Genomic DNA, 25683 nt, shown 5'->3' with positions numbered 1-25683 from the left:
AAAGAAAGAAAAGAAAGAAAGAAAGAAAGAAAGAAAGAAAGAAAGAAAGAAAGAAAGAAAGAAAGAAAGAAAGAAAGAAAGAAAGAAATAAATAAATAAATAAAGAAAGAAAGAAAGAATTAAGCAAGGGAGATGAGCCTGCATTTCCGCTGAAATGCTATTTGTTAATGTCCCAAGTAAGCAGCGGAGTCCTCCGCCCTGCTAATAAGCAGCAGCGTCTTCCGCATCGCAGTGCTGAGGAGCGCGAGCTGCATGCGTCTGAGACCAACAGTGCAAGTAAACAAAGAAAACTAAAAAAAACAATAAACTTGGTTGCACCATCTCCGTTCCTTGTTCTGGTTTCCTTCTAACCATCGCAACAAATATTTCGAAGCAGAATCGCTTTGTTTAGACAGAGCGGAAGAAGATGCTTTAGCTCGAGGTCAACTCAGCGCTCTATGTCCAAATAAACATGTAAAACTCAGAAATGCATTTACGAGACGACGTTCAATCAATTTAAACTAAATCCGTCACACTTGAGAGAAACAAACAACAACTCTACCTTAGTGATTTTAGTAGCAGAATTTCCGCCAAGAACAAGAAATTTAAAAAAAAAATTGCGGAAGCTGGTAAGCTCTAGAAAGAAAAAAGTGAAGCATACATAAAAACAGATATACCTAATATAAATGTCACAAAATTTCGCGGTAAACATATCAAGCATAGACGACGCTCCAGTTTCTTTTTCTTTTTTTTTATTTGGTGAAGAAAATGACTCTTTCTAGTTAAGATCACCGCGCTATCTTGCTGTTTAGTAGTCTGACTAAACTTTTTAAGCATCAATATGCGAAACGATAAATGGGCGTGTCCTTTAGAAATTACCAGAAGAGAGTATACGGCACGAGAATAGATCCCCAGATTGCCATATCAAAAACGGCTCGTCGCCGACAAGCTCACGATCGAGAGTGCATCAGTTAATGGAAAAAGCGCATACAAATACGCATGCGACCGGCGCACCTTCGAGGGCCCCATTTTTGTACACGCGCATTTGCGTACAGTCGCCGGTGCCGGGATTTTCGCGAACTATGCCGCCGCGGCCGCCACCGAAATCTCTAACTCATAGTTTCGGCATACCTATTCAAAACTACAACTTTCTTTTAAAGGCTAGTAGGCAGCATCATAGTCACAAGTTATTACTAAGCGTGATTAGAGGGGAGTGGGTGGATTAAGTAAGAGAGCTTGCAGGAGCTGCCCTCCCCTCGCTCTGAGTGCCTTGCAGTTCCTCGAGTCTGCAGGAGGAGGTTTGGGGTGAGAGACATGAGGAGGTGCCCACCGCCCTGCTGGCATTTGCGCCGATTTACTTACTGAATGCACTGTGCTAAACCGACCACAGTGGCACGAAAATGTTGTCACCTCGGACAGGGGGCTGACGTAAAAAAAAATTAAGTCAGATGCTAATTGCTCGGAGGTCTCCCGGTGGCGGAATAAAGAGATTGTAGTGGAAGAGTGCAAGGAAGTGAGGCGGCTGCTGACGTCTGTAAGGCGCCTTGACACCAGTGTACGACCATGCACGGGACAGGCTGGCAATGCGTCTCTCTCTGGAATTGCACGGGAAAATATTAATAATAAAGAAAAAGATGCGTGAACTGCTGCCCGTGCATGCGTGCCGCGACCCGTTTCATTAAGGCGCCCGCGTGCCGCGGGATGGTGGGCGTCGTCTCGCAAACGAACTTGTGCCCACGTGGACTGCATGGCGGCCGTGGGAACGCCTTGTGACACGATGCCTCCATCTTGGTCCCCTACGCCGTGCTGCGTCATCCGCCCCCCCCCCCCTCTCTTCGACAGCGGCCCCTCCCCGGGTTCGCCTTCTTCGCTTTCGGCCGTTGCGACATGGAGGCGCGAAAGCGAAACTGCGCGCATGCTGCAACGACGACGAATGTGGCCTCGAAAGCTAACGCCACTGCTTTGGTGAACGAGAAAGCACTCACAAATAGCGGCCAGCGCTGAGGCCGTGGCTCGCGCAGGCGTGTCTCTACTTACAGCGGCCTGACCCAAGATAAAGGAAAAAAATAAAAGAAACAGAGCGCGACTTTCAGAACGCGTGCTCAGGCGTGATGTATCCGCTTGCTTGCAGCGCGTGGCCGAGAGGCGCGTGATGAAGAGTTGCGGCGCCGCATTGCGCACGCCTTCCAACTGCGCTGTTACTGAAAGACGTACGCTGTCTTCGGCTGTCGTTGGATTGAAATCCAACGAGTGCGAAGTTCATTATGCGAATTAGGGGTGGAGTTCATTACGTGATGCCTCCTGCGCACGGGGCAGGATATTATGCACGTTCCGTCTTATAGTTCCGTTTTCGAACTTTCTGGTTCCGCACACGCGATTGGCCAGAAGCACTGGCCAGAAGCGAGCTGTCTAGTCGAAGCCAGCCTTCGACGGCGACAGCTTGCTTCCGGCCGAACGCGTTAGCCGAAAGCGAACGTTCGAAAACGAAACTAAGACCGAACGTGTACAAGATGTGTTTTCGTTTTGCGCGGTGCGCAGTTATCGACTAGTAACATCTGCAGCGGGTATCTTCTGACTTGAATCGAACACTGGCCCTGAAAGAGGACAGACGGTTGGCAGCAGCGCCCGGCATGAAACAATCATAAATATAATACATTTGAGCCACTTCTCACCCAGGTATGGTCAACGTGCTTAAATTTATCAGTATTATTATTTATTTAAGCATATATAAACGCCACACACGAACAAAGGAAAGCAGGCTAGCAAATTTGCCCTCAAAAGGGACGCCATGCGCTCATCCACTTTAAGGGGAGACTAAAAAAAAAAAAACGTGTAGTGTGTATAGGCACGCACTTCAGGAGACGGCGCGCATATCGTTGAAATGATACATTTTATATATATATATATATATATATATATATATATATATATATATATATATATATATATATATATATATATATATATATATATATATATATATATATATATATATATATGACTGAAGTCGGAGTCAAATAACAAGGCAGACCCCAACACCTCACATATATACGGAGTACGAGCACAATGCAAAATAGTGTGGTCTTCCACTAAATCTTTGTCAGCCTAAAGTACCGAATTGACCCTCGACCTTACAGGAAAAAACCAAACTATTCTGCTCAGTTTCAGAAAAGAAAGAAAAGTAGTAGCTAGAACTTAGTGGTGTCTGTTGAAAGTTGGGCATTATAAAATCAAGTGCTCAGGCGTTTCGTTTTAGGCTCCACAGACTTGGCACGAAGGGCTGGTGTACACTTCCTTACACGTGAAGGCAATGTGTAAGTTTCTTGTGTGACTATGAGATATAATAAATATTTTAAAAATACTGGCTCATTCGGCTAAAGCACATTGAGCGGATGAGAAAGTTTCGCAAGAAAGCTGGCCAGCTAGAAATGCTCCATCTGGCAATGGGTATAATTCTAAGCGAGACAGTTTTAAACTCGCGAGAGTCAGCACCACGTTTTGCGGATTCATTTTACTCCTACGAAATAGGCTCAATATGACAAGTTTGAGTACGAACACGCAGACGAACGGACGACACGAAAGTAAAGTATAGGCGCGAGCTCCAATGAGGCGTCTTGTGAGGACTCCATTTACGGGCGATAGCCGGAACGCAGCAAGTCAGACGAGGGGGCAGTGTTTTTCTTGTATCGGTGCGATAGCATTTTTCGGTGCTTCGGTGTGTGGAGTGAGAAATCCGAGAACGTTGAAGAAAGGACTACGCGTTTGGTCTTTTGAAGCGTGCACTCCCGCAAACTAGAGTGACAAGACAGGAGAAAATGGAATCTTGAAGCGATGAGAGATCCTTGAAACAGGGCGTCGCCGAAGCCAACGCTTCGACAAGCGGTCTGTTCTTCTTTAGGGCTGCAGCTGCCTACCTTAGCGCGTGCATGTGTGTGCTTCGTACACTCTCGCACAACCACAAATGTTGAAGAGGAGAGGGCAAGATAAAGGTGGAGGATTAGAGGACACTTGCCATCTCCTCCTTTACCTTTATCCGTGGGTAATCGTAAATATTGAAAATCAATTTTACCGTATATTACACACGAAACTAAATGAAACCAATGTCAGTGGGAAACTAAAACGCACGATAAGCGTTTTATTTTATTCCAAATTATATAAAGGGACGTCCCTACGTCTAGCCAACTTGAAAAGGTACTTTTATTTTGGTATAGATTATAAACTGACGTGTTCAGGTTCACCTAGGTTCACTAAGTCAACCAAATAGCGTAATTTGTGATATTAATAATCGGAATTTAAGGCCCCCTTCCAGGCGATATGCAAGGGATGCCACCGCTGTGTTACGTCAGGAAGGAACTTATCGTTACGAACTTTGAAAAAAGACGCGTCGCAGCAAAATCATGTCAGGAAAAACGGCGAGTTCTCTCAAATACACAAGTTGACCGCTTATTCTTTACGTCTGGTGTGTAGTGCTTACCGCAGTTTCATTCCTTAAACTCTAAGTAGGCGCAAAAAAGTGTTCCGGTTACATGCTGGACAAAGCACCACAGTGGCTGCTCCCTAGTTTTACGCTGTGCAGTGAAAACAAAGAAGAAAACGAAAAAGTGGAACTCGCAGTTTTCTTGGGCGCAACACGAAAGAATCACATAAACACGAAACATCACACGCAATGAATAAGCGGTCCGCTTGCGTATTTGAGACGACTTGCCGTCTTTCATGACCAGATTCTGCTGGTCAAGAAGTTCGTCACGTGAAGTTTCGGTCTGACGTAACACAGCGCTCAGTTTCGATATCACCTGGATCGGGGCCTTCAATTCAGATGAAGATATCTAAAAAATTAAGTGTGTTTTTTGGGATTTCTAAAAAAATATTATGCCATAAAATGTCACGTCCTACAACTTTTCCATATAAACAACCGCCCTGAAGTTAATAATTAAGAAGTTAATTGACATGTTTTTTTTTCATTTCTCATTTCAGTGCAACTTTAGGTGCGGCAAAGTATTTTTGCCTCGACGTAGAGTTCGTGTGGGAAGACTACAGGTGCCCGACCGTCATAGCATATCTGTAAAAAATCTATATTTTCTAAAAAAAACACCCTATATTATGTATAATTTCGCAAACCTTGCCTTTTTTTAGCTATGTACCTTGTACACAAACGTGTTGCTATGTGTGCTATGTTTTAACTTATGAAATAAAGCAACGAAACTGGCTTCGGCGGCCGCATTTTCGATGAAGGCGAAAATGCTTGAGGCCCATGTACTTAGAATTAGGTGCGCGTTAAAGAACCCCAGGTGGTCGAAATTTCTGGAACCCTCCACTACGGCGATCCATCATAATCATATCGTGGTTTTGGGACGTAAAACCCGAACGATAAACTGACTTCAGGCATTCTAAAAATTCTTTTCTAACGTATGCGTTGTGCGAAGTCATCTGCAAAAATTATACATTACAATAGGTGCCGTAAGAAAAAAAATATATTAAGGCAGCCTAACACTAGTATAGTGCCAAGCCTGAAGGAAGTGTGGAGCTGGGTGGCCATCTTTGTTTCTCTTTAGTTGTCTGCTTCTTTCTTTCTCTCTTATCTCTGTTTTTCCCATGTATATTTTCTCTCTGTTCATTTCTATTTCTTTATTTCTCTCTCTATGTACAGCTTTCTCTTTCTCGCTCTTTCTGTTTCTTCCCTTTCTTTCTCTCTCCCTATTTATTTCTCGCTTCCTCTTTCTTTCTCTTTGTTTGATTCGCTGTCTTTCTCTCTTCATTTCTCTATATTTTGCTCTTTCTCTTTCTTTTTATTCCATGCTTCTTCCTTTGATTCTCTCTCTTTCTTTCCTCCTTTCTCTATATTTCTCTCTTTCTTTCAAGGCTATGCTTTACTCTCTCCCCTCCTCCCTTCCCTCCTCCTCACACTTCACTTCCCTTTTCCATCCACTTGCTATGCTATACTATAAAAGGATACATGATATGAGCAGCTAGCGTGCTTGGATAGCGGAGTGGTTACGACGCTCACCTTCGGATCTTGGGGACGTGGGTTCGAATCCCACCTGGCCGAGAAATTTTTTTCGCCAAGAATTTCTCTCTTTCTCTTTCTTTCTTTCTCTCTCTTCACTCGTTCTCTCGTCCATCAGAGTTACTGCATCCCACGCCGGACAAATCGGTGCACGTGTTCTGGGAGCGAAGCAGAATATGAAGAAGATGACGAAGGGAGTGCGTGACGGTTCATGATGATGATAGCTTTTCTGTTCGCTCAGGACGGGCTAACGGTCGGCTAAAACAGCTCCGCTGTTAAAAAGTGGGGGAAAGCGTTTTAATTGACTTCTCGTTATCTATCTGCCGATACTTTAAAAATTGTACCTTTCCCCCTTGTACTTCAGTTGTACCATCTCGCCCTTTTCCTCTCACAAAATCATTATCCCTGTAATGATGTTCCACAAAGTGAATTTCTGGGCAGATATATGCTCTCTGTCCGGAAAATACGCAGCAGCAGTTGGCTGATGCTATGGAGGGAGCGTGGTGGGAACAGTGCCAATCACCGCTCCTCGTTCACGCCTGTGATACACACCCGTGCTGGCATGGGCTGTAGAGTGCGGAGAGTGAAATTACGACGTCACAGATGTCGTCTTTTTTTATTTATTTTTTTTGCTCCGGCACATGGAATCTGTGGCCGTGACCCGCGCACAAACGCGCAACGTTACAGCGCCAATCAGAGTCGCGCAATCGTTCTCATTATCAGTTGGAGCTGAACATGCTGGAAGGTCACTTGCACCACACGAGGAGCTTGACAGCCTTATCACGCTCGGTGTTAGGAGGTCAGAAATCAAGGGATTCCGTTTTCTTAGCCACTGAGATGTCGCAATTAACGGCACTGGCGCGGGCACATAGTGGCAAAACGTGGGTGCCCGTTGCAACAGTGCCCTTTCTGTTTTTTCTTTCAGTAGTATTGTTCGGACTTTACCAATTCCTCGACAAGCGAGCTGCTGTTCGTTCGCACAACGCCTCGTTTCTCAGCCAGGAAGCTGCTCTTCTTGGGATCCTTGAAGGGCGCGCGAAGCTGCTCGTGTCATGCATGAGACGAGGCGACGCCTGCAAGCAGCACTGCGACCCGTTGCTGCAAGGGAACGGGAAGGGGACGGGCGAGTTCCCCTAACGAGCCTGCAACCCGAAACCGGCGCGCAGCCGTCGCCGGAACCCTTTGATAACCGCAAATGTCAGTCAGCTGCGTTGTCATTGAATGCTTTTTTTTCGTAGATCCATCTTTGCTCGTGCATGCGCTCCAGTCCGATCTTTGTTTTTCTTGCTCCTTGGCACCGGAGACTTCCGTATTGCGATACCCGCGACCGTTGACAAAAAAGATGCGCAGGCGACAAGGCGAAAAACGAGCGGCAGGAAATAAATGGCAGCATGGCTGCAGCGGCTGGATACTACGCATGCCCGTCGCTCGGACGGTTCGCTGCTTGCGCAATCTGGCACGCCGTCATGGTGCGCATGGGTGGCCTTGTACGCCATTGGTCCCGAACAGGATAAGGGTTGTTGACGCCGCGGGTCGAGAGCTTCGAGCAGTGACTACAGGGCCCCGGTTTGGTTAGCTGCCCACAGACCTGCGCCTGTTGACTATGAAGCAGCGTGTCTTCTCCCTCCACTTATTTCGGCCTTCGCGAATCAGTCCCTTTCATTTGCCGAGGACGTATTTGCGGGTCCTTGGAGATTTCATGCAGCCCGACGCTTCGGATTGCGATAACCGCGGCTACACTGCCGACTGCTGCCTCCAAAGGGGCCTCTTGGATAACCAAAGTAACAGCGTCTCGCGCACCGCACATTCCAAGGTTACCGTCTGCCCTCTGTCATTCCCGACCAAAGTTTGGAACATCGGTTCTGTTTACAGCAACTCCGATAGGCCTCCAGGGGCTTTCCATAATTAGGTGGCCTCGCCTAGTCATCGTACGGAGCCAAGCCATCGCGCGCGAACGTGTATCGGATCACAGTACGCTACATCGACAGTCGCTTCTCACACAGTCCGCGATGAGCTCTGCGCTGTGCGCCTGAGCTCTCGACGAGTAGGGCTGTAACCCTACACTCGCTTGAGCAGCCACTCTGAAGAAGGCAAGCCTATCGGTCCGGGAAAGCTAAACAGTTTCCTGAAATACACGCTTCCTCCTCCGCATCGGGCAAAAAATTTTTGCCTTGGTCAAACTGTTTATTGTACGCGCCAGCCTGGGCGTGTATTTTCAACAGCAGCGCATGCGGAGCTGCACCCGACCCTCGGTGATGCCGGCGTCGAGCGCGCGTGCGCCTGTTTGTTCAGCTAGCGTCTGGAAGTTCCTCCTCGCCTCCGCGGGCTGCTGCGATGGATCGGGCGCTCCTCGTGCTTTTCTCGTCCCGTTTCCGCTGTCGACCTCCCTCGCCTCGGGGGCATGGCGTGTGGGCGCCGTAAGGGCCTTTCGGGAAGCGCCGCGTTACTAGATTGCTCGCAATCATGCTTTGTCGTAACTGCGCATGCACGCAATCACCCCCTTCAGTGCCCCCCCCCCCCAAAAAAAAAAAAAAAAAAAACTGGTATGCGCGTTGTCGTAACAGTGCCTGCACCGTATGGTATTCGAGTGATCGCATCTCGAACCGTCGGGCACATATGTCTTACGTCGGCACCTCAAAAAGAGAGAGGGGAAAATCCCCGCTCGGGAGCTATCCACCGCATAGCAGAACAAAGCTGTTCAGCACGTGACGAGAGGGACGCCATTCGTAGAACGCAATGCCCTCAATATATTTACCTATTCGATGTATTGGCAGACGCCTCGGCCATTCGAAACGATCTTATGGAGATGGTTGCGTCCATGAACTTCGGCATCACGGTTGGTCAGCAGTTGGTTGGTAGTTCCCCGAGGCCGACGTGGCAGTCTCCTTTTGGTGCCGGCTTCAAACGCCTCATGAATTGGGCGGTGTCATGCAGCTTTGTCGTGCATCGGGTGGCCAGCCTTTTCTTTCTTCTTATCGCTGTCCCACTTGCACTGATTTACTCCCTGTCAGTTTCCAGAAGCTTTTGCCAGAAACATGCGGTCGCTCCTCGGAAACCGTCTGGACTCGAGATCGCTCACCGACGCGCCCTTGTTGCTTTGGCGAATATTTCCGTAGCCCAGATCCCCACAGCTGGCGCCGTCACTCGCGAAGGTTTTTTTTTTTTCTTTTTTCTTTTCGCTGATCTCACCAGCACTCCATATTTGTTTTCTTAAGAAACCCTGGTCGGCTCGCTTCGGAGCAACTATAGAGATGCTCAAGGTTCCACAAAAGCTCGGTGAGCGAGAACGTTTCTATTAATGCTGTTGCGGTAAAGCGTTGCCGCGGCCGTTCGGGTGGGGAGCATAGTGGAAGCACTGGTTGTGGGAGCACTATAGCGCTGTATGGCGACAACCGCTCAGTCAGCGAAAGTGACTTACATATAGCCGCTGCCTTTCTCTGCGTTCCTCGAAGGTTGCTACGAGGACCAGAAAGGGGGAACAGAATGTGGGAAAGGGGGAAGGCTTTCTGTTCTCTGTTCAACGCCACCAATAGTTTCTGTCCAGGAGAATCAGTAGGAGAGACCATAGAGTTTCCTACAATTACCTAGAGGGAACTCTGGCGCTGCGATCGTTCAGCCACCATGGGAATGATGGGTAGTACACGGATTTGCCTAGTCTTCGTGCATGCGGGCTTCGAACGCACTTGCGGCTTTGTCTGTTGTTGTGTTTTGGTTCTGTTTCGGATAAAAGATAGATCGTTGTGAACTTCGTGAGCCGATTTGAACTGGCGAGCCTAAAAAGGTTAACGTGGTGAAGTGAAACTGCTGAAAATTTGCTGAACTTCGTCTTGCGACAAAGCGGCTCTATGCCACACGGAGCCAAACGGAGCCGAAAGAACGAAGTTTAGACAAATCCGTGTACCACCCATCATTCCCATGCTGGCTGAAGCGCCATGCGTTGCAGTTGCCACAGACACTAGCGCCAGAGCTCCCTTTAGTGTATTTATAGGAGACTCTATGCGAGAGACAGCAAGCGATGCTTCTCGCTGAAAACCATTTCCGCGCGATTGGTCAGGCATATAAAGATATTGGCAAGAACGTCACCGAAAGTGGAGCATTGAAATGCAGAAAACGAAGATGATGGTTATCTTCGGATGTCGTGCAAAGGAGACGATAATGGCGATGGTTATGCCATGCGTATCAAGGAGGATCAAGCTAGAAGCCGTTTGGTTGGTTGGTTGTTCCTCAGCGGCCTGGCGTCACCCACACTGGGGGATCGGCCATGAACCGTGTGGTACCTTGTTTTAGAAAGTAAATGGCTTTATAACATAAATGGGTTTAGAAATGAATAGTTTAGAAAATAACTTATTAACCATAGAAACAAGAAAGGACAAAAAATAACACTAAAACATTCTGTTCGAAAAAGAAACTGAAATCAGTCAACCGGACATAGAAAGGGTTATTTGTCACGACGGCGCCGAGATAACGGGGAATGGGTTTAGAGCAGGGAACAACGCTGTAACTTACAGAGTCGCTCTCATCCGGGCCGCGTACATTTGGCCTGATTTATTTCGATAAAAGTGAGACGTTGGCCACTATGTATTTGTCTCCTACGTCGGCTTCTCCACAAACAAGGAGTCCTTTAAAAATGAAGGAAGATGACATTTGATGATACGAAAGCCTTCTGGCGATAAAATATACTTCTAAAAATGTGCCTGCATGGTCGATAAAATGTACAAAAATATCCAAGCAATGAAGCAAAAAATTGTCACCTAAAGCTGTCATTTGAAAGAACGCAATTCCCATATCTAATATATGAATCATTTCTGAATAAGGGGATTTGGCGTGAGGATTCGGGAAACGTCAAAACATCTATACTGATCTCCATAATGACCTAAATCTGGACGCCGATTGTGAAATATAATGATTTTGTTCCGCAGTTATGTTTCAACACATAGTGACCGCATGCGGTGCCACGAAGAGTGCTTGAGACCAGTCCCGTAACTGTAGCTTACCCGAAGAAAGCGTTTTAATCGCAACAAGTGAGTAAATAATGCGAGTACCACTTAGCAATGTCACATACGTTTTATTCTTTGTAAAGCCGCGGGCCACACGTTTTAGACCCCTGATGTACAGTCTCTCTTCTCATATCCTATTACTGGACATTATTTCGTAGTTACCGTATTTATACGACTGTAAGTCGACTCGAATGTAGGTAGACCCCCCTCGCCCCCCCCCCCCCCCCAATAGCACAGCAAAAGAAAAAAAAAAGAACGCGTGAGCGCATTTTATAAAGGAAATTTATTTACATAGACGCCGGCGGACTGACCACACGTTGGAGTGGTCAGTCCTGAACTGACCACACGCTGAACTGACATTTTGGAGTCAGCACCCGTCCTGTCACAGCACTTTTCTGTCCTGAACTCGTTAAAAGTAGCGCTGGAATACTTTTAGTAGGAATGTATCACCAACTAGCCCCGCAACGTATTTTGTGAGGTCAAAACAAAAAATGCGAATTCCGTGGTGCAAAAGTCACTTCACGGCAGCGTTTCACAGCTCTGCAGCGAAGCTAGCTTCGCGGTAATACGCGGGGATCACTAAAAAAAAAAAATGTCTGTGAATCGTTGCTGAGAGTGTGGGTTATACAGAAGAAAATACGGTATAATGTTACAAGCAGAGCCAGAACGTAAACGTAATGTTGTAACCATGCCACAGTGTCCCTGATTTTTCGTTTGTCCCGCCGTAACTGGCGCTGCTAGGTTCTGTTTCGATTGTAAGTTGACCTTCCAACTTCGGATTTCAAACTTAGATAAAATGGGATGGGTCGACCTAGAGATGTGTAAATACGGTAATTAATGATAACGCGATAAAAGTAAAATACAGCCTTATTCTCCGTTTTGCTACAAATGTCAATTGAATTAACGTAGATGTTAAACTGAATTACGTGTGACCCAATGATTCATTTAATTCAAATCAGATGATCGTACAATATGTGTTTCCTGAGACAAGCTCACATCATCTACACTTAAGTCCAAAGCTCCGCCCCCTTCCGGTGTGAGCGGCGCAGCTGGCGCGCACTCATTGGTGCAGCCGTTTGGCCAATATGAGCGAAGCGGCGGAATATATCTACTCGCCCGCTCTCCATGGCTGTTCCTGCCCTTACTCCTGCTTGTGACTAGGGACTGCAAGGTAGACCGTAAATGCGTCTACCACCCCCCCCCCCCCCCCCGGGTAGTCCCTTGGCAGCCCTAATTACCGGCTGCGTTTTGTTCTAGACATGTAGTATACCACTGGAATGAACCTTCCACCACTACGGCTGGTGACCTCTCTGCCTTCAAATAAATTCTCTCTCTCTCTCTTGCGTAAATAAACTTCCAATTTTTTTATCGCAAAGATGACTGATTTATTTTGTGTTTCTCCCTCAGTGCGCAAAAAGTTCTGCTTTCAACTCCACTGCCCCGACAACGTCGTCTAGGTAGCCACAGCTCCACCCCCATTTCTCCCGAAAAATGGAAACCTACGCCTCTTTGGCACACGTTTCAAACTCAGCAAATGCCAGACTGTCTCAATAACTCAGTACAATGTTAGGTGCAACCACCACTACGGCTGGTGGCAGGTGAGCAGCACCGGCGGGCAGCACCGGTGGTCAGGCTGGTGGTCAGCACTAGGGCACCGCAGTTCTTCGCATCACGGTAATTCCCTCGAATCAGGACCATATTTTTTTCGATCTTACGGAAAGGCAAAACATTGAATGTTTACCTTCAAGGAACACAAAATTGAAATATTAAATAGAAATTGGCTTAAAACACCGTTCCAGAAACCTTGCAGTGCCGAAAAAAAAAAAAAAGCTCGACACCATTTTTTTTCTTTAAAGCTGGGTGACTAACGGAGCTGACGGGCGCACTCCCGCCTCTGCTCTCGTCGCCGTTCTTAAGCGCGCTGCTCCTCGGGCGTTCTCACAAAGCGCGGTTACACCATATACCTGCTACGGACGACTGTATAAACGCCGCGCCTCGACTCGAAACACGTACTGACTGGTTTTATCACTTTAATGCATTAGTTCTTCCACCGCTCCCTAGAGGGCACCAGAGGTTTTATCAGTTTAATGCTTCGAACACACATTTGAAGCATTAAAGTGATAAAATTCCGGTGCCTTCTAGGGAGCGGTGGAAGAACTAATGCATTAAATATAGTTCTTCCGCTACTCCCTAGAGGGTACTTGGGGTTTTCGCATACGGACAGCGATACGAAGAAATCAAGGACGTGTGTCATATACAGTTCCGCTGTAAAAGATAGCTTAGTTCAAGAGAAAATCGTGTTTCAAGGGTCTGGATACTCCTAGCGCCATCAGAATGGCCCTCTCCTGAGCGAGAAGTTGTGATATTGCATACGCTATCACCGCCTATTGTAACCATGTTGTAACTACCCAACAGTCAGCCCTACGGTGTCTTCCGTGAGATGCGAGAGCGTGGTGAGTTTCGCTAGCGAGCAAAGCCTTCGCAATAACGAAACTACTGAAACACAAGTGCGCTGGCAGCAAAAGGCTGAGCGAAACGAACATTTCTGGCCACCTTCCACACTTGGAAGGGTAGCGTCAAAACGTTAGACTTTTTTTTTTTTTTTTTTGTCAGGAATCAAATATAAATGCACGTGTAGTATTTTGTTCCGTCTTAGAATTCACTGCGACGATTTTTTTTTAATTATTATTATGAGTGGTTGCGTACTATAGTGACATAATTATAGTGAGGAGTTTCTACGTCAACAAGCTAATAATATGATAATAATAATAATTGTCACGGTTTAACGCCCCAAAACCACCATAAGATTATGAGAGACGCCCTAGTGGAGGACTCCGGAAATTTCGACCACCTGGGGTTCTTTAACGTGCACCTAAATCTAAGTACACGGGCCTCGAGCGTCAACAAGCTAAAACTAGAATGTCTCATTGGAGTCGCAAGTCGGCTCCCACGTTCCCCTTATTTTCTCAGTCACTAAAGCGCTCTTGTCGATAGTATTGACGCTTTGTAAATTTTCCAGCATTAATCTATCACTGCGACTCAAGTCGCTATTTGGCTTTTGATGTGCTTTTCATGGTTTGAAGGTTACTCTTTATGAAGAGTTACCGAATCAACGAATGATTATGTACAGCTCTGTCCAAAGGAAGGAACTCTTTACGCACCCGACTAAACATGACTCGGGGACGTCTAGGCATTTTTGTTTCATTCACACTGTTAAAAAGCTGAAAAAGAGGAAAAGCGATTTAGTAGCGTTAAAAGTATACAACCAGCAGCGCATGGCCGTCCGTAATCAGTGATGTGTCCTCTAAGGCGAGGTCGACATTGTAACCTCAAACTTGCGAAGTGATATTGAGACGCGTTGTTATTAATGTCACCCGATAGCGAGGCGAGGCCATCGTAGCGGAAAAAAACCATAGTCGAGGCTGAAGTGAGATTGGTGATAAAAAGAGCCCAGATTGTGGACATATCAAACCCATATAGGACGCACGTCCGTCCTACTGGATAATGGTGGCGCTTTAATTTTTTTTCTTAAAGAAAAAAGCGTGCCAAATGATTTAGTTTTGTGCCGCAAGGCACAAGACTGAGTCATTGCGTCATCGCCTTGAATTTTCCTTTCATCAGTTTTTTAACAATTCAAATGTATAATTTTCAGCATGGTATCAACCGTTTCGCGCTGTGGTCTAGTGGTTATGGTGCTCCACTGCTGTCACGGAGGTCGCGGGATCGATTCCCGGCCGCGGCGGCCTTTTTTTGATAGAGGCTAAATGCTAGAGACCAGTGTACTTAGGTTTAGGTGCACATTAAAGAAGACCAGATGGTCAATATTTTCCGGAGCCCTCCACTACGGCGTCCCTCGTAATCATACCATGAATTTGGGACGTTAAACGTCAATTATTATTGTTCCCGCTGTGTGTATAGGTTAATCTTTAGAGCGGCTTCATATGTATTACCTTCTACTGGGGTGACCACTGGGATGACGGCGTCAATTGTGTGAAAATTAGAACAAAAAAAAACAAAGAAGTTTGCTTTACTCGCCTTCCTTTTCTGCACATCTTGTATCCCACGTTTCATTACTTGCCTTGTTGTTAAATGGATTCTTCTTTCATCTATTAATAATGATTACTTAGGAAGGAAATCGCTAAAATTATAGTTTGTAGGGACATCCTTCTAGAGTGATTTTCCTTGGCAGAAAGGCGACCGCTTCACCACAAGAGCACCGGAGTAAGAGGGCGCTACATGATAAGCGAGTTTCAGCGTCAAAACTCAATATACTTGTAGGTATAGCACGTCTCAAGTTTCGGAGATCTCCGCGAGGGGGCAGAAGTTAAATTCTATGTTTTACGTGCCAGCACTACCACGCGATCATGAGGCACCTCGTAGTAGGGGAGAACACCGCATTAGTCAAGGCCAACTGCGAATCTTTGGCGTAGCGGTGCGCGAGTAATTTCTTTTTTTGCTTTTCTTTTTAACACGAAAGGGTTTTATGTCGGGGTACAAAAAGACTTCACTGACATCATTTCCGCCACGGAAGTGACGTCAGTATAAAGTACAGTAACAGATGATAAAGCAAAAGTTCCGTTGATTTCGATGACCTGGGAAACGAACCCACGACCTCGCGGTCCGCGACGACAGGTGCCCGGCGCTCTACCCTCTGCGGCACCGACGCACATGCACGAGGCTTTACAAGCGCGCCTTATACCTCTCACACCTCCCTCTCAGTGATCTTCGTTGGCGGGGCGGTGTCGCCGCCTAGAAGCGGTGAAGTGAATTACTGCATCATGACACTAACGAGTGCCGACAGGGAACGCTTCGGCAGTTTCAGCGCAACGGAGGCTTTCGATGCATTATTGTAGGAAACTCTACGGTCGGTGCAATACGCCGTACACGATGATTCGATGTGGTGACGATGCAGTGCGTGCTTTGCCTTTCGCGTCGTATTAGCGTGACGACTCGTCGACAGAGTAGTGCAGTTTCCACATGCACCAACAGCATTTATTCGCCGCTACTGCTTCGAGTGCAATAGCACAGGCTAATAAAACTGGTGCAATAAGTGGCACGGAAAGGCAATGACGTCGACGGGCGAATGTCTCCGCAGTGAGTGATTTGGTGCAGCGAGAGAGACGCTAGCGGCTAGTGGAACGCATTCCCGCGTTCCCGGCTCAAGCTACGAGCTCTGTCTTTCGCGTTCCTGATTTGCTGTGTGGTATATGCATGAGCACAGGCGTAGGTTGCCCTATTAATGGGGAGTGCACGCCTTGGCGTTTGTCTCATCAGATGACGACGCTTTGAATGCGTGCACATCGAGCATCAGTGTTCTTTACATGGTTGTTGATGCCATCTTTGCGCGGGATTCACCCTATGCTGGGTCCGGGTGTATGTTAACTACTTCAGCTGCCACAACGGTTAAGTCAAGATCATGGACGTTAGTCGTCAGGATGGAGATGTGCCACTACGCGCCAACGTGGATGCATCCTCGTCCAACGGTGCTATAGCTGTCAAACACCAATAGACAATGTGTAAGCTCTGATACATCAATGTACAATAAACAGTCCACTATTCCTGTCAAGACACAGCTCACTTTCATGTTATACCGATTCCTGCGACGGAGGGATCAACCATATTTTAGTTTTTACATTGAACCCCCATCGAAATGCGGTCGCCGCTGCCTAGATCGAACCCGCGACCTCATGCCAAACGCGATAGCCACTCAGCTATACCGCGGCAAATATATAGGAGAACGTGCTTTTTAAGTCAGATCCTATGCTTTAGCTCCCTGACCCAGATTCCAGCCTCAGTAAGCGCTCTTTCCGAGGCGGAAAAAGCCTGTATGTATATCTTCTGGGCTCACATATCTTTCGAGGTGGGCTGGCAAAGCGTCGCCGCTCCGCCTTCGAGAAAAAAAAGTGCGGAGGAAAGCATTCCTCCTGCTTCGCTTTTCATCTCCTCGTCCACAAGGCGAGAAATTCTAGTCCATCTTTGAAAGAGGACCACGCTCAGGGTGAAACGAGGCTGCCAACAAGGCCATCGCTATCAACGAGTCTCTCGTCCAGGGCCTCATTCGCTAATATCCTGTTTCTTCCTTCGCATATTGCGATCACGTTGTGAGCCAAAATGAAGGCGCGTTGATAGCTAGGCACGCGAACAGCTTTGCGCGAATCGCCATTGAAACAACAAAAAAATATAACTGAATCTACGTACGGAGTTTTTAAGACACGTGTGTTGACACGAACGTTCACATCCCTGGACAGAAAGGGAAGCGCGTGTGAGCCTCTCTTTCACTCTTTCTTACTTAAGCCATGATAGACGCATTTATAGCGTCTCGCTTTTTACTGACACGAGGACGGCTTTATTTTTCTGGCCGAACTGAGTGGCAATGGTTTCTGTAAATGACAATCTTGGCACTGCTGAGCTATTTCATAGCGTGGAGAGAAATAAAATGTGGCTGAATGGCGTGGTTTGTATGGCGGAAAACAACCTCGGGCCTGGAACATCTCGCTGTCGTTGACAGCGGTGGCGCACTCTGTCGCTGGTTTCAGCAATGACCTCTATGAAATGCGCAAGACATGCGGCGAATTCAATGGCGTCAAAACACTATGCAAGGCGTGGTACTTTGACCCCATTTCAACTTAAAAAAATGAAAAGAAATACTTCCCGATGAAAAGATTACGTTCAACAATTACGGATTGAGTTTTCCGTCCTCCCAACGTATCGATTTGAAAAACTTCCCCTGCGAACAACTATCGAAAAGCTAATTATTTAATTTCAATTATTTTTAGCCTCTCGGCCAGCTGTAGTCTGCAGGACTTGAATAAAGTTCCATCCATCCATCCATCCATCCGGGACATTTCAGCATTACAGAGGGGAGAAGGTGCGGTAAAATACCGTAATTCGCAAAAAATGATGACTGAGTGACTCGTAATACGTACAGTTGTGTGGCCATTTGGGCTTAACAAGTCATGTTCATCCACGTGAGATGAACCGTTCCATTTTATGTTCCAGCTTCTCTTGCGTAGCATACCGCCTCATGTCACATAATTACGTAACCGTCTTTTTTATATTGAGAACAGTTATGTTCCTTGTTCTGCTACGCAAGTGTGTGTACGCGCGTCCTTTGAAGTAACTCTGCATCCACAACACCGCCTCTTTCCATGTCAATCCGCACTTTCATTGTATACATTGCGCGCGACTAAACAGCGCGTTCGCCTCAGATTGTTCAACAGCATAGGCAATAAAGAAGAAAAGCATATAGCCAGGGGGATGGGGTGGTCGCCTGAGATCTAGAGTAGCCGAAAGGAGGAGAGGAGGGGGAAGGGCTACTGAGCATTGTCAGAGCTGAAGTATTGGCATGTCCTAGGTCCGATCAAAGAGAGACAGCCTTACTTATTTTTCTAAAATATTTGCTGGGACTACATAAAAATTACAGCATATCCACGGGTGAATGATGCAGAGCTTGGGCGAAGCTCCAGAAGCAATCATGGTTACACCGTGAAATGTTCAGTGGTTTCGCCCAGCAGTAATCAAAGCGATACGCCGCTTTGATTACTGCACGCCATCTAGCGTGCAGGGTGCCGCTGCTTTTTTTTTTCTTTTTCTTTCTTTTTCTTCTTTTTTTTTCTTTTTTTGCACACATATTGCACACATCTCTATGGGACAGCGCCATCTATTGAATGATACGGGAGACGCGACGGCGGGGGCACGCCGGATGGAGCGACGACCGACCAGGTGATGCTATAAGGAGCTTCGCCCCTAGAAATGCAGCAGGAGCGAGACACAAACAGAAATACACATAATGTCCGATATTACGAAGCACCTTTTGTTGCATTATTTTTGTTGCTCTGAACACTGTTTTGCGGATTGAAGACATTCAAGTGAGCAATTGCGGGCACGCAGGGATTCAAAACTCGGATGCTAGCATGGCAAGAAACTCTGCTGCGGCTCCCTGATCTCTCGAGAATGACGCCTTTGGCCACGGAGGCTATAAGACCGCAGATGGCGCTTCATCGTTTGGTTGCTCGAAAACAACGCCTGACCTCGTCTTCTCAGCGCGTATGCGACTTATGAACGAGTTCTGGTTGAATAATGCACACGAGGAACGCAAAGCTTGCGTGACCCGTGCTCGCGACCACCGCGCTTCACCGCGACCAGCGGTCGCTCCCGCTGGTCAGTCACAGGTTTAAGCGGTGTGGTCCAGACGACCCCAGCGCGGCGCCGCTTGTCTGGCGAGGCTCGAATTGCGTGAATGAGCAACCAACTTGGACGTATCGTCTTAGCCTACGCTCGCACAATCTGCGTCCTCGTTGCACAAGCTTCTTTTTTTTTCCCTAGCATCAGCGCTGTCGTTATCTGCAACGAGTTCCAGACCAAGCCCGCGGCTCGCATCCGTGCGGTGAGTGTGACCTTTCGGGTGCGGAGACGCCCGCGAGCGGCGCCAATTCCTCACGTCGTCACTCGCACGCAGTTGCCCCGCCTATCTGCCCGCTTTTTTGGCCTCATCGTTTGACCATATCTTCTCGCCACTACGTAGCCTTTGACTTTCTCAAGGCGCCGTCGTCGTCAACTTGCTTTTTCTTTCTTGTACCCAATCCTCCTTCCACTGGTGCGACATGATGCAACGAGTTCTGGCGACAAGACAACGATAAGCGTTCATTTTTCTTTTCTTTCCACTCTTTCGCTTGCCTAGCTTTCCCGTCATACACGAGGGCCCGGTTAGTGAGGAAGAAAAAAAAAGAAAGCATCCCTTACTGCCCCGTCATCAGTCTTTCAGCAAAGCGAGGCGTTCGCGCCCTTCGCGCGGTTTCAATTACATGCGCGGTGTCGCACTTTGCGACACTATGGCGTGTGGCCTGGTTTAGCTGTGATAACATGATTGTAGTGTTTTGCTTTAAAAAGAAAAGCTACACGGAGAAATTGTGTTTCCTTTATCTGCACGTGTCTCTTTTGTTCTCAGTGGGCGTGCCCTCCAGTATGTCTTAATCAAGATTACGGGCGTATAGCGCTCTCATCCCTATTCTGTGTTGTATCTCTGGCTTTCTCTCGTCGCCCCCTCCGCGTAGCGTCATTTCGCCCTGCAAATCTGCTTTACCTGCAATGCACATGTGCCGCAGGAAAAGTAGAGCTTCGCGAAGAGTACTGTTCTTTTGTTCTTGATTTTTCTTGTTAATAAATACATTTACGGCTGCTATTCTTGTTTAGAAAATAGGAAAGAGAGGTGCAGTGGTAGCAGAGGTATTCCTTCCAGCTTAAATTGGTGATCACTGAAGAAAATATGCAGTACGTCTCTTGCGTGTATACTTTACTCAATGCCTCGTTTTACGCGCACAATTTTTTTTTATCAACGCTTCGCAGTGTCCTCTTTTCTAAAGCTATCGCTGCTTGAACAAGGGCACAAGAAGAAGAAACATGACACAGGCGCTGTTAGTGCCTGTGCTTTGTGTCTTCTTCTTGCGTACTTGTTCAACCAGCGCTATTTTCTTCGACGATAATGTACCAACAAGGTCAAATTTCAACCGACGTGATCAGCAGCTAATAATTCCTAACTGCAAATTTCGGTGAAAGGACTCGGATGAGAAAGCCGTCGGTATGTATTTTACGGAGCGCGTTTTCCTGTACTTTAGAGATATCCCTGTCGACAGTCAATGTCACTTCAAGGGCGAGTTTGCTGGTATTGGCAACTATAGGAGAAGTCGCTTTTAGTCGTGCTTATCAGCACTGTCGCCTAACGGCTTTGAGTTCTGGAAGTATCCACAACATTTCGGAATTATAGGGCTGCTTTCAAATTATGCGTAGACTGTAGCCCAGTACACCCAGACAGGTGTGCTTAGGGGGTTCACAAAACACACACACACACACACACACACACACACACACACACACACACACACACACACACACACACACACACACACACACACACACACACACACACACACACACACACACACACACACACACACACACACACACACACACACACACACACACACACACACACACACACACACACACACACACACACACACACACACACACACACACACACACACACACACACACACACACACACACACACACACACACACGCACACACACGCGCGCGCGCGCGCACGAAAAAAACTTAGGCGACTATATTGGTTTAACAACTACCATAAAGACGACTTCATATGGAGCACTTGTGGGACCGTAAGCATGGTTACGTCCCGTAAAAGAGGGGAATACTATAAATAACAGTGCGTCAGGTTGCATTAAAGCACTTGGTCTTTTTTCTGATTACGAACTATTTTATGGAATGTAACTGTCAGTTGCGGAACAGATAAACTGCTTAAAATTATGCGATAATTGCGCTTAGCTTCGTAACTCTTGGCCAACCAGGCGTCAACTGCTGCGCACAATTGGGTCCTCTCCTCATTTGATGCGTACAAAGCGCGGGTGAAAAGCTCAGAGGTCCGTGTTGAGCAATGCTGCTGGCACCTATATAAGACATTCCCTCATTCGCACTCTTTCGCAACCACCATTCTGCGTTTGCTGCTGCCAGGCGTTGTGGATATCATTTGTCACAGACACTCAAGTTGCGTACGAGAACTGGGTGCTTATTAGCCAAGTGGAGACATCGTAACTGCTCGTTAGGGCCGACAAACCATATGAGCTAAAATGCATGCTCACTCCTGCTATAACACTGCACACGGCGTGCACGCGCAGTTACCACAAGAATACATTAAATTCGGAATGGAGGTTGAGGGAAAACTGATGACATATTTGCACCGTGTCCGTAACAACATGTCAGCAAAAAAAGAAAAAAAGAAAACACTGTCTAAATAATGTAATAAGATGTTGCAGCCATGTTTTCTGTCTTTGGGTTCATTGCATTCCGAACATTAATTTCAGTTTTCGGTTTTTTAGCTCCTGGCTCGAAACACTGCAGACACAATATGAAATACAGTGGGCAAGCTGGCATCAGCACGGATAAATTCTGTAGTTGCAAGATATCTGTTTTTTTTTTTTCCCTCGGGGAGGGGGGGGGGGAGGGTTCAATAATCAAGAACACTACCCAGCATATACATTCCGTCCGACAATGTTTATTTTGGATAACTAATAAAAATGTATAGAACTATTCGTTGAATGTTGTCAACTCGTCAATTTGTGGTGACAATGATATATGGATCGTAAGCTCTTCTTTATTCTCCCTCTCTCTCTCTCTCTTTGATTTTCCATGACATATATATACGCTATAGCACAAAATCCTCAACTATTGCGACACACAATTTAAATTTGCAATGCGCAGATCACAGCGACGCGTTCCACGAAACATTCTTAGCTACTCACAGAGGGCGTGGTCGGTCAGGCCTTCACGTACGCGTATCTCATAGCCTTTTTTTCTAGTATAGTTTGGAAACGAAGCGACTTTCGGTGCCGTATGCCGGAACAGAAACGCCGACGGCCGTAAACAGCTGATAAATGACTGCCTCAACGGAAAAGAAAATAAAGACTGAGTACCCCTGGCGCATTCGCAATATAAAGTGAGAGTAGGAGAGCGGATTGCGTAGGTTTGTTCCCAAGGAAAGCTAGGCGTGTACCAACCATATATATTCGCTTTTTCCGGGTTGGTTGACGACGAGTCGTAACGCAATGTGTCTTCGGAACAGTAGTGGGCACCATTGAATCGCTTTGTTTCTCTTTTATTTTTTCTTTCATCTCGTTATAGCGAGAGTTCGTCTTACACGCTCCTCAAGGTCTTATGTGGGATTCGAAACAGCGCGCTTCTATAGTCCGGGCTGGACGCCTCGTCTGATGTAGTCTACCGAGACACTTCCTACGCGTATTAGTCGTACATTACGCTTTAAAACTAAACAGCGGTTAGACAGAACAACGGATACCTTCACTCTCGGTTAGTTATAGTTATCGTAACAGCCCACAAATTAATAAAATGCGACAACTTATATGCGATTCATTTTCAGTGTTAGCAACATGATTCGATAAATAGCATAGCATAGTATGCTTCGTTACGTCTTGCGCATTTCTTATGGCGTGCAGAGCCTGACGTCCCTTTTTTTTTTTCGGACGCCTGAGAAATCCAACATGCTGTTTGTTGAGCTTATAACTCGAATTTGGGCGACGAAAGCTTTCGTCTTTGTTTGCGGCGTAAGTAAGCGCGGCCTCTTTTGGCTCCGATAGCACACATTTAACGGTACACTCGAATGCAAGCACATACATGACAGACTGGTTATCATTCTGAGCTTAATATCTCGCAAGACAAACGCACAGACAGTGGAATCGTTGCAGTTGATTCCTCACAAATGTGAACATCTGTAAATACAATTTACACAACTGTATATGTTAAACGACAACTGAAACTCGAAAGAAAGAAGAACTCAACGGCACCACGCAAAAAAAAAAAGCACAGTTCTGCGATACCTAATGAGATTATACGTTACAAAGATCACCCAACTCAGAACAATATACAGTTTTCATTAAATGAAGTAAAAAAATAGTATCAGTATTGATAAAAATTATGCCTCTGAAGCATGCTATTTTCAGAATGAAACGGCGCTACGAAGATGCTTCTGAACATCAATTTCTAAAACGCATTACATATCGTGGCTCCGGCGTCCGAAATGAAGGGGAAGAAAAGAAAAAAAAAAAACAGAAAGGCGAGTTCCATGAAGCTGTGTAGCACCACCACAGCGCAACTATCTGGTACTTTTCTTCGCTCTGGGCCGAAGCCTCCGGCCGGAAGTTCCGGATCCCACTGCCTCTTCCAATATGGCGGCCTCGTGACGACGTCGCGCTAGGACGCACCCGGCGCGTTTTCTCGCTGATCGGGCGCGCTCGCCTGGATGCCTTTTCCCCTCCCCCCAACGGCGCGCGCCGCGTCGGTTCAGCTTGGAAAAGAGCGCTGCGCGCAAGAGCTGCCTCAGACGCGCATCGCGGGAAAAACAACACTCGGGAAAAGCGCTCGGGGAATTCTTACACGACTTGGACGTGCCGACGCGTGCAAGTTGATGTACTTACTTCTAGCGAGTTTATTCTCGTAGGAGAATGCTGAAGCAAGTGAAACGAGCAACCGTGCCACCGGTCCACCTTAGCGTCAAAAAAAGTGGGGGCCAAAAGAAAAATGCGGCACTTGCACCGCTTTTTTCTTTGCGTTCGAAAAAAAAAAAAAAGAAATGAAAGAAGGCAATACCGGTGGCGTTTTGCGGAGAGAAAAAGACAAGACTCACCGCAGCGTCGGCGCCGGACGGCAGGTGGAGTAAGAGGACGAGTATGAGGCCGAGTGCAGATGCGGCAGCGGTCAGCCGCGGCCGAGCGCCTTTGTCCCTGCCGGGGGGGCTCGGCATGGTCTCGCGCGCTCGCTGGTTGTCGCGCTCCCTCCCCCGTGCGCAGGCCCTGTGGCTTTTTTACTGAGAGACCGCGTGTTCTCTGAGCGAACGCTGCGTGTCTGTGTCTTAGCGGCGCACTACCGAGCAGCGGCCGCGCTGGCAGCCCCGCTGTGAGACAGCTCCTCTCGCTGCTGTCGGCCCAGTCAGCGACGGGCCACCATGCTCCGCCGGCGGCGAGAGAGTGCCTCTTCCGCTCCTCGAAGGAGCACGTGGGCTGCGAGGCGCGGTATCCGCCCTCCACCCGGACCACGCCACGCAGAAGCAGCGGCACTCCGCCGCGGGGACTACTTTTCCGGAGGCGGGCGCCCAAAGACGCGTCTCCAACAGCTGGCCTGCATGCGCGTAACGTCCGTCCGTCCGCGTGTTCGGTTTCGCGGCGGGACCTTTTTCTTCTATCTTCATTCTCATGCTGCGCAACCCCCTCTACCCCCCCTCCCCCGCACACACCCCTCCACACACCCCGCCAGCCGGGGCCCCCCTTACAAGGCCGTTTTATTTCTTCTTAACTTGTTCTACTTTTGCTTCGCTTTGCTAGTCCACCAGGCCGCCCTCGCCGTCTTGTGTGGCGGCGGCCAGTGTAGACTTTCAAAGAGGAGAGCCCACGGCCGGGAGTGTCGCTAACCCTTAGCAGGCCCCGGAGTAGTTTCATTGAGAAACCGTTCCTTATCCGCATCCGGACTGGCCTTGAATTACGGTGTGTGGGAAGCAACGGAGCCCCTCGTCGTATAGTTGCGGCATTCAAGGCTCTGGGCCGATAAAAGAAGCGCGTCATCACTTTTTCTTCTTTGCGCTGGCTGTCCTGTGACAAGGAATCGTCGCGCGATATCGGGGTGCGGCGGATCCGGCTAGTTAAGATCCAGCCTTGAAAAAAAAAAAGTTTTCAAAACCGTTACCCAGCAGTAATTTGTTCTTGGTGCGTAAGCTTGCAGACGTTAAGTGCTTACGAAAGACAACTCTTGAAGCGTTGTTCTTGTGTTTCTCGATATAGATAATAGATTACATGAGTTCAAGGACAGGCAAGGTAGACACATTGAAGGCCGGGGTGTTCCTGACCTCTATAAGCGATAACAAGCACCGCCGTTAGAAATCTGACGTGTAATGAACTCATTCATCACCTACCAGAATATTTTAGGGGCGCATATTTATTAATTGAGTCCACAGCTTGGGCGGCGCGAAAGAGTTTAGGAGCAACACAGAAAATAATATTATTTTATGAAAGTAGATTTTCAAGTACCGCAAATACCGGCTAAGACGAACCCGGCTAAACCAAATCTTCGGATACGCCGAGCGATGTGTAAGCGTTTCGTTGGTTTCCCGTAGGCGCCGTGCA

General features: G+C 47.4%; 1 protein-coding gene across 1 annotated transcript in view; it reads right to left on the bottom strand.

Annotated features, from left to right (window-relative positions):
- LOC119397272 (collagen alpha-2(IV) chain-like) overlaps positions 1-24556 on the bottom strand; it is a 98160-nt gene extending 73604 nt beyond the window's left edge. Inside the window, 1 exon segment of the mRNA XM_037664705.2 lies at positions 24195-24556. Within this exon segment, the coding sequence (XP_037520633.1) occupies positions 24195-24311 (117 nt within the window). The 5' untranslated portion in view covers positions 24312-24556.
- Between the last annotated feature and the right edge of the window lie 1127 nt (positions 24557-25683).

Source organism: Rhipicephalus sanguineus, chromosome 1 (assembly GCF_013339695.2).
Source record: "Rhipicephalus sanguineus isolate Rsan-2018 chromosome 1, BIME_Rsan_1.4, whole genome shotgun sequence".
Lineage (NCBI taxonomy): Eukaryota > Metazoa > Arthropoda > Arachnida > Ixodida > Ixodidae > Rhipicephalus > Rhipicephalus sanguineus.
Note: the sequence above shows the minus strand (reverse complement) of the source record. Positions and strands in the feature narration are given on the sequence as shown.